Below are 13,932 nucleotides of genomic sequence, written 5' to 3'. Positions count from 1 at the left end.
TGTCTAGTCTTCCCACACTCGCTTCAGCCATTTCAGCCATTTCAACTGGCCAACTACACTCCTATTGCCCGTCGTCGCTCCCACTACAATGAGGATCTCTTCATTGTTTGGGCCCGCGACGGCCGGCTGGCCCTCGCTCCTCGCGCTTTTACCGACTCTCAACGCCCTGTCATTCGAGTCAGTCTCCATCCCGGAACTGGACCTCAGCTCGCTGGGACGGGTATCAATCACTGGTGATTTCGATGGCGTTTCTCTCTATCAATATAAGGAACAGACCGAATCGATTCCCGATGGCACCCAAGGTCTTCTGACCCCGCTACCGAACGGCATTCTCACGAATCTCTCGTCCACCAATGCGCATATCATGGCAATGTGCCCCTTTACCAAAAAGGATGGATCTTTCGCAGGTATATTTGTTGGGGGTAACTTCACCAGCCTAGGCGGAGTAGACTCGCCCGGTGCTGCTCTCTTCGACCCGAATACCAGCAAAGTTACTGCCTTACCGGGCCTTTCGGGCTCGGTAGCGGCCGTGACTTGCGATCAGGACACTAACCGCGTCTACATTGGAGGAAAATTCACCCACGACAACACGACGAACGCCATCGCGTGGGCGCCCGACAATGGCTGGACTAACCTCCCGTTCAATGGCCTGAATGGCCCTGTCAGCTCGATTTTGAAAGCTGACAACGGCCATATCATCTTTGGAGGATCATTCGATGCCCTGGGAAACAGCACGAGCAACAGCACCCGCAACAGCACCAGCTCCTCAAACGAAAGACAAATCCTCAACCTTCAAAATGCGACCGTCACATCCGATGCAGACTCTTCCTTGGACGGCTACTCCGATCCTCGTAACATCATTTGCTCGACAACCGGGGTGGCGGCCAAAGGCAAGACCTATCTTCTACACGACTATGCGCCGGGATTTTGGAGAGCAGACCTCGGGTTCGACTTTTTTCCGACTAAAATTCGCCTGTACAACACTCACTTAGATGGACGCGGCACCAAGGACTTTTTACTTCGAGCGCTCCCCGACACTGGCATCATGAATCTGACTTACATCGACGAGTCAGGAAAAAAGACCAGCTGTGACTCGTCCTGCCCGCTTTCCAGCAGCACGAATGAAACCTACCGTGAATTTACCATGGTCAATCCCGTTGGTATGCGAGGATTCCAGATTGAGGTGCTTAGTTGGTACGGACAAGGAGCTGGCCTGAACGGCATTGAGGTCTTCCAGGACCAAATCCTCACATACGCTGTCGATCAATACAATGAACCAACATGCTCAGGCATTGAATACCCCGCCAAGTCAACGCGCACCGGCTCTTGGACTGTCGAGTCTGGGTATGTGTCTGCGAAGGTGACCAACTCTAATGCCTCGACCACATCCGTCACATTTGAGCCTGACGTGAAAGAGTCTGGCAACTATACCATCAAGTTATATACTCCCGGCTGTACCCAGGACAACTCTTGCAGCTCACGGGGTATTGTTAATGTCACGGCTACACTCACGAATGGATCTGACTCTAGCCAGCCCGATCCGTCATATTTTTACCAGACCAACCTACACGACAAGTATGACACATTCTACACTGGGTATGTTGATGCCAACAGTGACTCCTTCCGACCAAAGGTTACGGTGCGGGCCAAGGACGGCCAAGGAGATATCACCATTGTGGCGTCTCGTGTCCGTTTTGAACTACTTTCCAGCAATAAGAGCACCAAAAGCACCAAGAGCACTAAGAGCACCGGGGGTCTCAATGGATTATACGATTATGATCCGACCGCAAACACTACTGAAACCTCAAATCTTACAAAGTCCGACATTAACAAGGCGGGGACTTCACTCGACCATAACGCAACCATCTCAATAATGAAGGAGCATGATGATGTGATCTATGTCGCTGGCAACTTCTCTGACAGCAAGATCCACCACGTCATGTCGATCACGGATGGCAATGTCACAGCAATGCCCGGCTCTGGTTTGAACTCTCCAGTACTAGCAATGGCCACCCTTGACAATTTCCTGTATGTTGGAGGTCGCTTCACCGATACCTCAGACGCAGGTTCAACGGGCCTTCAACACGTTGCGGCATACTCATACTCTTCCAAAGAATGGTCGGCCCTGGGAGCAGGGCTGAACGGTCCTGTCAATTCGATTTGGCCTGTTGGATTGAATGCATCAACTGCTATCAATGAAACCATCCTTGCTGTGAGCGGCGACTTTGACCAGATCATTGCTTTCAACGGGAATCCCGCGGTATCTGTTGCTGGGTTCGCCATATGGGTCCCCTCCCGTAAGGACTGGCTCCAGAACCTTAATGTTACACAGATGCAGTTCGGTGGTCAACTCTCAAGTGTCGCTTCGCACAACAATACGCTCATCTTGGCAGGTGACCTTGCCACCAATGGTATCATCGCTGGTGGTGCGGTGTCACTGCTAAATCCCGATGATTTGCAACTGATTCCTCTGTCGATGAAGATCAACCACAAAAATTCAAGCACTGGTCTGATCACCGGTGCTTATGATACCAGTTCGAACCGCAATCTCACGATCTACGGTGGACATTTCGCTGCCGCTGGCAGCAATGGATCAACCATTGAAAATATTGCCATCCTCAACGGCACCGATGAGAAGATATCAGGTCTGCCGCAAGGCGTCGACAGTAACTCAACGTTTATTTCAATGCTTGTGTACAACGACACCCTCTATGCAGGTGGAAATGTTACCGGAAACATCGGTCGCACCAGTCTGCGGGGTCTTGTGGTTTACGACCTGGAAAAGAAAGAGTTCGCACAGACTCAGTCGGCTTTCTCGGGCTGGAATGTCTCAGTCAATGCTGTCGTCAATCGACCGGATTCATCTGATATCTACTTTGGAGGAAACTTCGAAGGTGTAGGGCAGTTCCCATGTAATTCTGTCTGCTATGTGGATGCCACCACCGGGGAATGGGATCAACCTGGCTCGTCCCTAAGTGGTACCGTGATTGACCTTCACTGGGCCAGTCAAAAGACGCTGATGGCTGTGGGCGACCTTCAGGTCGGTGGTAACAAGACCTCAATTGCTCTCTACAACGCGAAATCCGAAACATGGTCCTCTTTCTCTGGAGCATCCGAGTCAGATTTGCCCGGAAATGTCACTACGTTTACTGCTGCTAGCTCGGATTTGTCAAAGTTCTGGATCGGAGGTACTGCGGCCAATGGCTCGGCCTTCTTCTTGAGCTACGATGGTTCCGAGTTCCTATCCCCCGGTAACCTTTTCTCCGAGGGCACGGTCATTCGTGGTTTAGAGATTCTCCCTGTCAGCCACGACCATTCTGCGGCTGCTCTGTTGAATAACGATCAGACTTTGTTGATCATGGGTTCGCTTGTGATCCCGAACTTCGGACATGCATCAGCGGCGCTCTACAACGGAACCGATATCACTCCATTTATCCTTTCCCAGCAAGCCGATGGCCGACCGGGCAGCATGTCGAAGTTCTTATCCGAGAACAAAAACCCTTACACTACCACCAGTGAGTTTACTTCACCTTTCGTTCTTGACAGGAATCAATACTGACTTTGACAACCTAGCAAAACATCACTCCAATGGCATCGCAGTCTTGGTGGCTTTCTGCTGTGCTCTGGGCTGCGTCTTCCTCATCGTCCTAGCCGGTGTCATCCTTAATAAGGTACAGCGCCGCCGCCAGGGCTACGCAGCTGCCCCTCAAACCTTCGGCACCGATCGACCATCCGACATGCAGCGCCTGCCGCCTGAGTATCTCTTCAACTCGCTGCACCATCCCAACCCTGGTGCCCCGGTCCTTTAATGCCCCTTTTCGCTCCAAAACCCTTGACCTTCGAGGCCGGCGTTTCGTTTCGTTTTTGTTCTGTTCTTTTCTGTTCTGTTTCGTTTTATCTTAAGCAACGTTGCTATACCCAACCGTCTTTAATGTCTGTGTTTGTTTTCGCGCCGGCCATATCGCGATTTATCTTCAAATTCTTTTATTTCCTGGCTCCTGGCACATGTGGCCGATACAGTTTATCAAAGCTCCTTTGTGAATATGTCTGTGTTGATGTACCATATGCTTTCCAGCGATTTATATCTTACTTGAGTGGATGTGTGTTGCTAGGGAGGTTGGAGATGTGTAGATAGCCACGCTTCGTTCGTGGACACGACAATTAATACAATACCCCTTTGCTGATGGAAATATTCTCAATAGACATGTAACTATAGTTATTACTATGCTATGCTAGGTAGCAATGTCTAATTATATCCAAACGCATAGGCCCATTCTCCTTTAATCTACACCTGAGCACCTGACTTCGGGAGCACAGCCTGTCTGAGTCAGGTTATTTGTGTGGGGGCCCCAGGTCACCTGTTCCCTCCCCGCAGGTTGATCTCCAGGTTTTCGTTTCCCCAACCCGATCACTTTCCTTATTTCGCATGTTGCTACCGCATCGCCTTCATGTAATTTCGGTATGCGATCACGAACCGGCTGGTAAGTGCATATCCAACTAGCGTGATACATGGCTAACACAACCTAGCTTAACGTGTCGAACACGAAAGCTTAAATGTAGGAATCGGTTCTCCCGGCCGTTTCATTGTCTGGTGACTAAATTAATTTATAGGTGATGAAGAAAAGCCCGAATGTTCACAATGTCGCAAAGGTGGCCGAGAATGTCGCCCGAGCGAAGGAGTGGTTTTCCGCCATCAACAGAACGCCTCGATGAACCGGAACTCCCCAGACGGTCGGGGTAGTCTCAACGGGTTCTATTCATATAAGAACACCTTTGACAAGGATAGCGTTTGGCTGGATGTTCCCAAACATGGTACGGCACCAATGGGACATGTTGTTTGGGTCTGGACCCTTTTTGGACGGTAGCTCATATCCTCTGCAGTGATCTTTGTCGACAACTCCGATCCATACGCCGACGACCTCGAGGCCTCATTACTAGACCCGGGCAGCGCAGCGCAAACAAACTCTCCGAATCACAGATGGGACAGTGGAGGCCCTCGAGCGAGCGATGCCGAGACACAGGGGTTGGAAGCCTTGTCGGCGGTCGCAACACACGATCGCTTCCCTTATTCTCCCTTGGACCATTCGATCTCTGATAGTACCTCCTATACCTCCCCAAACCCGCAGCGGAGTGCTGCTATCACCCCGGCTTCACCCTCAATATCGCTGTCGTCCACCAGCAATAATACCAACATTAATTTCCTCCTCAACCCCGCGCATTCGATGTCCCCATCCATCGACCCAAGTATGCAGCTATCTGACCGGAACAATGCGCTTCCATCAAGACCGGCAGCTTCACAAAGAAGCATGAGCCACATGAGTCACATGAGCCTTGTCAATCACACAACAGACGACAATTCAGAGACCGATTTCGAGACCGCTTTCCTTCTGCGGCATTACTCAGAAGGACCGGGACTGTGGTATGTTTCCTTCCAGCTGTTAACGTGGAACCATCAGTAATAATGATATCTGCAGGATGGATCTCTTTGACCTAGGGACATATTTCGCTTCATACGTCCCAGTGCGAGCACGAACCAACCCGCTCTTGAAATTCGCCGCCTGTGCATATTCCGCCAAACAGCTAGGCCGAGTCAAAGGTGCCAAGGCATCGGTGGGCGGAGTCTGCACCCAGCAGTCTGCCATGGAACTGTGGCCTGACAAAGACCCCGACTTCGCATGGTATGGGGCCAAATATTATGAAAAGGCCATCCAGCTGCTAATGAAAGAGCTGCAACCTGACGCAGAGGGTCCACCTCCTTTGAGCACCCCTGAAGCTTTCGGTCAATGGCAGGCTGCCGAGATTTCTGTAGATTCGGATAACCCACGTAAGCGCCGCAGACGGGTTTCTGATAGTCGGCTCTCGCATGGGGTTCATTCCGACGAGGTGCTCGCGGCGACGGCCATTCTGTCTGTTTATGAGTTCCTTGATGCCGCAGGCCCCGCGTGGAATCGTCATTTGAGTGGCGTGAAGTCGTTGCTTGATGTCGCTGAAGTGGGCATGATGCCTCTTGAGCAGCGTCCGTCTCCGGGAGAGAGCTCATATCAGACGCAGACGCCTAAGAAGTCGGGTCTTTCCAAGGCTCGGAAGGCAACGTTTTGGAATTTTGCGCGGCAGGACTACTTAGCTGCCTGTGAGTGTTGTCTGTCGCTTCCCCTCCCCTCCAAACTTCGCTGACAGAAAAAAAGTCATCAACGAATGCCATACACGGCTCAACACAGACGATACAGTCCTCTGGACCGAAGCAGGGTTACTTCTCGACAACGCGGGCTTTGTACGCGCTAGCAACACAAGCGCAGCAGGATATCCGGAAGGTGAAGATGTAATGAAAGAAGACCTAATCAGCAACGGACTAGTGTGGATATTGTCCAAGATAGTCAATTTCATAAGCTCTGGCGACAACCTGCACATAAGCGGATCCGTGCCAGGACCCTTGGGCGTCTCGCAACAAGCCCTCCTGGAGCGGTGGTACAGGCTTGAATCCGAGCTCGACGCATGGTACACCGGGATCCCAGAGACATTCCGGCCCTGCGCCCGAATCGACGCATCCAATCTCACACACCACCGGCCGCCCGACGAACACGAAGACATCTCCACCCTCCAGGAAATCTGGTACAGCCTTCCCATGTGCGCCTCCGCCATGCAGCATTACCACATGGCGCGCATCCTGCTTCTCATCAACAAGCCGCACGAGTCCACTAGCCGGCGCAGCACCATAACGCTCCGTCTCCAGTCATACCGCTCCATCGAGTCTGAGATCGCATTCCACAGCCGTGAGATCGTGGGTATCGGTCTTTCTCGCCCGGATGGAAGCGTCAGGATCAACTCGCTGCAGCCGCTATTTGTTAGCGGGCAGTGCCTGACGGACCCGCGTGAGCGCCGCACTACCGTGCGTCTGCTGAGGAGTATTGAGTCGGATTTAGGCTGGGCGACTGAGTACCGTGTGCAGCAATTGCTGAAGGAGTGGGGGTGGGATGAGAATTCGACCCGCTCGCCTGGTTCTTCTTGTTCTTGAGACTTGAAGACAAGACAAGGTCTCCAGCCTAGGAACTAGACATAGTGTCCGGGTTGAGGTTTGGCGCGGGCTCAACCACGTTCATTGTATAGTACCCAGTCCCTCTTGGTCGGTCCTGTATTGGAGCCGATGAAATCATCCGAGGGTACTGGAGTGAAGTGGTATTTGCAGATATCTCGGCTTATGTCGAATTGTGGCCATGCATTCCAATCTTGTCACCACCACATGCCATGCTGAGAATGACTTGTCAAACGACAAGCGACTGGGAATTCCCGTCACTCATTAGGGGATGTGCCCTCTCACGTGGTGTGACGAATGCCAGAGACACGAGTAATGATTGTTTATGATACCCGTGTACCTCTGATAGTAATCATAGTATAGTACAGGTGACTCTCACACTGCAACATAGGCAGTATAGCCATAGAGTGGACAGATGGATTCTAAAGAAAAAGAAAACCAGAAATCTCGTTAGATTTAGGGTCGAGAGCCTTTCCTTGTTTGATTCTGCAAGTTCGGTTTAGTTGCCTTTGGAAGACACTAAACGTGGTATACATATTATCATAACCCAGGCGTGTTCATTTGAGATTATATACTCTATATTACTTACATGATTGTTCTCTAGCTCTAACTAATCTAATTACGAAAAAAAAATAAACACCCATTAACTTACTATTTAACTAACACCCCAATCTCCAACACCAACCATAAACCCATCCAGCCCTAATCCAAACCCCAACCTCAACGCTGCAGGTTTTCCGTTGACCATGGTGTCACCGAATCCACTTCCCCCCACCGATTTACCCTTCTTAGGTTCCGGGGGGGCAACTTATCCGAACCAGGACACCCCAGATCCGACATTATTCAGGATCTACTCCGTACGTGCAGGAATATATCGGGTTACTAGTATCGGCTATTCCGTGCATAATTCATGATGGGTAGGATTCTGGGGATTGGGTCGGAATACAACATACAACATACAACTTAGAGACTAGAGAATGGAAAGTTGAGCGTTGCAGAATGGGGTAGAAAGAGGGATTTATAGCGGATTTATGTTGGTCGCTGTGGGCGAGTTGGAGATTTAGTTGAGACATTTTGTAAGCTTGAATATTACGAGCTTACTTGGACTTGGGTTTGCGATGAGCCCAGACTTCATCTATTATTTAGAATTTCAAGCGCTGCGGTAGCAATGTAAGCGCAAATTCAACAGAGATAATATTGAGCTTGTACGTTTGATTTTTGTCAAGTGGTTGGGTGGTTTACTTCTACTTATTTAGGTTGGGAAGAATACGAAGTGGGGGATCAGGAGATATTTCTTCTTGCTTTGGTTAATGGTAGCAATCACCTAGCCTCTTTGTGTTTCGGCAAAATGAGGATAATCTCTAGCGTGAAGACTATTCTGACCTGTGGGTTCTTTTTCTGTCTTTTCTTCGGTTTCACCACGAGCCAGTGGGTCGATGCGGACGGGAAAAGCAGCGAGTCAGATTGAGCTTCGAGCTAGGACTCAACTACGCCAAAGGCCGAAATCACGTATACAAAAGAACCCTGGTAAAATCAAGGTGGCAAGAACTACAGGTGGAGTTCTGTGATTTGATGTGGGCTATGCTTGAGCGAGGTGTTGTATATCACTCATAAGTGGATGATCGTGAGAAAGTGCGAAAGACCAAGATGCAAAGGTGTTTTCTGACTGGCTTAACGGTCGGGGGTCCGTGAATAGCGCTAAGTGTGATGATGACAAGAGGACGCCGGTGTGATTTGAGCTAGAACCAGCTACTTTGTCCGTGCATATCATGAACGTATTTCCGCAGGATGTAGATCATAGACTATATATGTCTAGTGAAAGTGAATAAGCCTGCTAATCTATCCTTAAATAAGATCTACAGGAGGGTCGGGATATGAACGGGTTAGCGTGGGATTCGAGAGTTTTACAAAGTACTCCGATGCATTTCAATCACCTCGTTAAGCACTTCATTGTGATAGATCGGCTGGCTGCATGCAGAGTACAGAAATATCATGCGGTGGTCTCTTAGCATCCGATTGGACTCATGTACGACGAATGCCGGTAGTGATCACAGCGGGAGATGCGTTAGTCGTAATGATTGGGTGGATTAACGCGTGGGCTCTCGGGGAGGAATGCTATTGTTGGTGAGACTGACCACTCTGGCCCCTCTGACCCCTCGGTGCTACATACAATAGACAGACTTTGATGTCCAGGGGTAAAAAGGCAATCGAATCAGGATGAAGAGGGGAGTGGTTGGACATGGGTTCTTGAGCTCAGCTCCGCAATTTGCATAGTTGTGTATTTCATTCAACATTAGCATTGTCTTATTGTTTTATTATATTAGTTATTATATATGGGATAACGTAATTCACAAGCGAGCCGGCCACACAAGCGAGCCGGCCACCCCACCTAACCCATTGAATTTAAATACATTTATCTCAACCATAACGCCATTAAATTAATTAAACTAAAAAGAATCATTTATCTGGACACCTATTGATCTTATGCCCTGTCTTATTACACCCACTACACCTTGGTGCAGCTCGTGGTCGTGGTTCCAACCCTAATTGAGTGCTTCCGTCCGGGGGGTGTAGGGGTGTTTCTGATGCTTCCACCAACCCAGCAATCATTTCAGAAGCTTCTTGGACCGAAAGACCCTCTGCGGCGGGTATCTGCCGTTTAGATCGGGTCCGCTTTTGCTTCTTCTTCTCATTTTCAGCGCGTAATTCCTTATTTTCCTTTGCTAGTATAACAGCGCTATGCATTGCAAGCTGGCAACCTTTGATAAGTTGATTTAATGCACGTTTGGAAGGAGTTGTTGGGCTTCGAGATTGGGTACGAAGTAAAGCTTTGATTGACGAAGCCTGTCGACGTAGATCTTTGCCATTAAACGGGGTTTTTGGGGTAAAATTCCGGCTTGAATCGCTACCCCGGCTGGGAGGGGGGGTTGGTGTTCGAAGACAAATATTCAGCTTTGAAAGGACCCGATCGGGTAAAAAGGGTACTAGACCGGCTGCCCCAAAGCTATTTTTAATCGTCTCAGATTTAAAAGCTTCAATTCGTGCGGAGGGGTATGCTTCAAGGAAGTCATGTTTATCAATATGGTTGGTCCCGGTCCGCATTTTCATCTCAACTAACCGGCCGTACGACCGTTTTACCACCGCAAAACAACCGATATTAAGTGGTTGTAAAAGGTGAGATGAATGCGGTGGTATACAAATTGGTATAATATCGTTTTCCTCGCAAATTTGATCGAATTGAGGGGTTAAATGGCTTCCGTGGCCGTCGAGTACCAAAAGTCGATACCTTCCTACTATACGCGATAAAGTTGATGGTATAAAGAGTTTCTGAAGCCAGCGAAGCCCAATCTTATCAGACGTCCAACCGTTTGGACTAACTTCAAAGCGCCAGTCGCTAGGAAGACCTTCAAACCAAGATTCAAGGAAGACCTTGCCTTTGAAAATAATACACGGAGGGAGGGCCCACCCCGCCGCGTTTATACATTCAATTGCAGTCACCCACTCACGATTTCCGGGTTGTAAAAGTGATCTCCGACCGTAGTATTCACTTCTTATTATAACCCTTGCCGTTGCGGTCAATCCCATTGCAAATCCGGTCTCATCAAAGTTATAAATATCGTCTGGGTCAATTCCAAATTGAATGATGGTTTTTTGAACAAGATTAAACCATTCTCCAATGATTTTTGGGTCTTCACATTTCGCGCGCTCATAATTATAACGTCTCGAGAATCGGGATGAGAGGGTAGGGTACCGGTTAACAAAGTTTGTAACCCAATTGATACCGACTGAGGGGACCGGGGTGGTTCCGCGTTGTTCGAGGAGAATATTTGCCATTTCTCGAACAGAAGAGGGCCGGGGGGCTGCACCACGAGAATCTAGAGAGATTATCCACTTCTCAAGAGATTCCTCTTCATTTATAGTCAATTTATGGCTATTGGCGCGTGAAATCGCGCGGTGTTGGTGGCCGCGTAGTCGATCTTGAAGTGTTGAGCGGGGGATTTCAAAACGGCGCGCTATCTCACGAACTGAAGATATTTCTTGGTTCTTAAAAGCCTGAATAGCTAATAAGATCCTACCCTCTTGCTCTATTAATTTTGAAGACTTCCGGGATCGAATTGGTGGCATGGTGGGTGGTTGAATTAACTAAGTGCTAAACCATGGACGCGTTTTGGGTGGGGTGGCCGGCTCGCTTGTGTGGCCGGCTCGCTTGTGAATTACGTTATTATAGCTCACTAAGACTAAATAATAAGACGATATCCCGACTGTTCTTGTATTGTCACTGTATTTTATCCCCGCTAAACCACCGTGCCAAGACCGAATTGAGTTTGCGAGGACCGTGGGTCGACTTGGTCCTAGTGCCTCGTGTGTGTGGGGCGAAGAACGGGCCATCCAGACTATCACGTTGTATCAGGACGTACATACAAATTACACTGCATACCCCCATTTGCTCCTCACTTCTCTACTCCCCCTTCGCTCTCGGATACTTATATATACGATTCCTTGGCGATATCGCGCTGGCGCGTTAGGAACTCGCGCAGGACATGCATATCTCGCCATCATGGTGCACGCCCTAAATGGACATTGCCCGGTCCCGTTCTTGCAGGAGACGCTATTCCCCACCGTCGGGGGATTTATCGATGGCCGCTACTGCAAGCAGGTGACTCTCGGCAACAGCACTTATTCCTGTTGCTTGCCATGTCCTCTCGCCGAGTGGAGATATGACACTGGTATGTTTCTGTGATTTCTAGCCCATTAATAAAATCTAACGTTGTATAGACTTGGCCGATAAAATCAGCGTCACGAGTTGGATCAGCGTCGCCATTCTCCCTCTTTGTATCTTTTTGCTGGTTTCCTACGCTGTACTACCTGCCAAATGGACGCACCGCCATTATTTGAGCATTTGCTTTACGCTGGGCATTTGTTGCATGGAGGTAAGTTGAACACCGGCATGCGCTAGGAATACCTTTATGGCTAACTCTGATCCAGCTCGCCTTCATCATTCCCCTCGGCGCCAAACCAGACCAATGCTATAATTCAATCACCCCCAATGACATGCGCTCCGATCTTTCCTGCGCCTTTTCTGGATCCTTGTTGTTATTCGGAGGCTGGGTAGTGGTAATATGGAGTTTCATCCGTACACTCGCCTTCCACCTGCAAGTATGCTGGGAAAGAGTCCTAGGACTGAAGTTCATGTGGACAGCCCTTGTCTGTGGATTCGGAATCCCAGCAATTGGACTGACAATTATGCTGGTCCTAACTGGAGTATCGTTCCGATTCGGCAATGTCTGCCACATCAACGTAACCAACGGACTCTACGACTACTGGATCCCAATCATGATCATCGCCGCCGCATCTCTCTTCCTCCAACTATCAACAATGATCTACTGCACTCATATCTACCTCCGCTCTCTTTTCGACAAATCGGCCTCAACATCAGGCAGCTCCGGCGCAAACCTTCCCTCCTACTCAGCCAGCATCGGCACCGTAACAGCCCGACAGGCCTACCGGCGCGTACGCCGCGTCCTTAAACTCCAATGGCGCGGCATCGCCCTCACATCAATCATCCTCGGCAACGTCATCTTCTTCGCAGTCATCTTCATCGGCCTCGATAATGCCGTCGCGCCAACGGCAGAAAACGTCAAAATCGCAGGCCCCTGGCTAATGTGCCTCGCCGAAACCGGCGATAAGAATCTCTGCGGCGAATACGCCGCAGCCATCGGCCCCAACGAAGCAACCTTACTAGCAGTCGTGTTCCTGCTCTCCCTCGTCGGCTTCTGGAACTTCATCCTCTTCGCCCGTCCATCCATGTTCGCCGGCTGGCTGGATCTTTTCCACCGCAAAGTGACACACCGCAACGAGTTTGTCTCTGTGGATGCAAACACCCGCTTCGCTGACAACAAGGGCTTCGAAATGCTGACTACATCTGTGAAATCACCCGATACGTTCATGCGATCGCCAAGCCCGTCCCGAATAGGCAAGCCTGACCGCAGCGCTTTCATGCGCTCACCGAGCCCTACACAAATGGGAAGTAACGCTCCCATGCCCTCGAGCCCTACACAGACTGGATACGGCCGCAGTCCGATCAGCCCCAGCCCCAGCTCCGAGCGCAATATGCATGTCGCTCGCGAGGCCCGCTATGTGCGTCCCTCGTTGAGCTTTTCCGGGCCTAGGCCACCTAGTGCGCGCGAGTGGGATCCCAAGTCTTCGTTTGCGCCTGCGTACGGGCAAGACCGAGTGTAATGTTACTGAAATACGTTTTTATGATTTGCCTTCTTTTTCTTAATGTTCAAAAATATTTACTGTTTATTCTATGCTGTTCTGATTTTGGGCCTCCTGTTTCTAAAAGATAAGAGGTCTAAAGAATGGGGATATTCTAGGCTTTTCTTGAGACACGGTGTTACAGGAGATGCCACTATTTTGAGTCAGGCGTTAGGTGATTTTAGCAATTTCCACGTGTATCAATGATGTATGATGTCTAATTCTATTTGATTCCACCTGGTATACTATATAATCACGTTCTAATCTATTTTGACTCCACATTTAACACTTTGACATTGACATACCGAAGAACCAGTCTAGTCCCTTATTGCAATCTTAATCTGAATCTCAATCCCAACAACGGCAATTCAATCGCGTCCCCACATCGGTATGCCGCGAGCGTGATCCTGAATCCATGATCCAATTCCACTAAACCAGCAGTTCTGGAACTGCCCGGCCGTGTGCGGAGAACATAAAACACTATCCACGCTAAAATAGCGCATGCGCGCAAAAAAAAAAAACGGTCCCACACAGACTACTACGGCGTACTCCGTGCTCCGTGCCTAGTAGTGTAACACCACCAATACCAAGGACGACACCAATCGAGACACCAGGGCCCCTGTCTAGCTCACGGCGGGATTACG

General features: G+C 49.7%; 3 protein-coding genes across 3 annotated transcripts; all 3 read left to right on the top strand.

The window, feature by feature from the left end:
• Window positions 1-88: 88 nt before the first annotated feature.
• Window positions 89-3,809, top strand: LCP9604111_7425 (uncharacterized protein; the record flags this gene model as incomplete). The annotated part of the gene is made up of 2 exons (XM_039075456.1): window positions 89-3,515; window positions 3,574-3,809. The coding sequence occupies 2 exons, from the start codon at window positions 89-91 to the stop codon at window positions 3,807-3,809; spliced, it is 3,663 nt and encodes a 1,220-aa protein (XP_038926542.1).
• Window positions 3,810-4,461: 652 nt separating this feature from the next.
• LCP9604111_7424 (uncharacterized protein) lies at window positions 4,462-7,012 on the top strand (the record flags this gene model as incomplete). The annotated part of the gene is made up of 6 exons (XM_039075455.1): window positions 4,462-4,481; window positions 4,528-4,556; window positions 4,612-4,812; window positions 4,882-5,419; window positions 5,475-6,130; window positions 6,186-7,012. The coding sequence occupies 6 exons, from the start codon at window positions 4,462-4,464 to the stop codon at window positions 7,010-7,012; spliced, it is 2,271 nt and encodes a 756-aa protein (XP_038926541.1).
• A 4,576-nt stretch (window positions 7,013-11,588) lies between these two features.
• On the top strand, window positions 11,589-13,270 carry gprM (the record flags this gene model as incomplete). The annotated part of the gene is made up of 3 exons (XM_039075454.1): window positions 11,589-11,757; window positions 11,807-11,961; window positions 12,017-13,270. The coding sequence occupies 3 exons, from the start codon at window positions 11,589-11,591 to the stop codon at window positions 13,268-13,270; spliced, it is 1,578 nt and encodes a 525-aa protein (XP_038926540.1).
• Between the last annotated feature and the right edge of the window lie 662 nt (window positions 13,271-13,932).

The sequence above is a fragment of the Penicillium roqueforti genome (assembly GCF_015533775.1).
Source record: "Penicillium roqueforti strain LCP96 04111 chromosome Unknown scaffold_23, whole genome shotgun sequence".
NCBI classification, from domain to species: domain Eukaryota; kingdom Fungi; phylum Ascomycota; class Eurotiomycetes; order Eurotiales; family Aspergillaceae; genus Penicillium; species Penicillium roqueforti.
The sequence above is the reverse complement of the archived record's forward strand: the minus strand, read 5'-3'. Positions and strand labels throughout refer to the sequence as shown.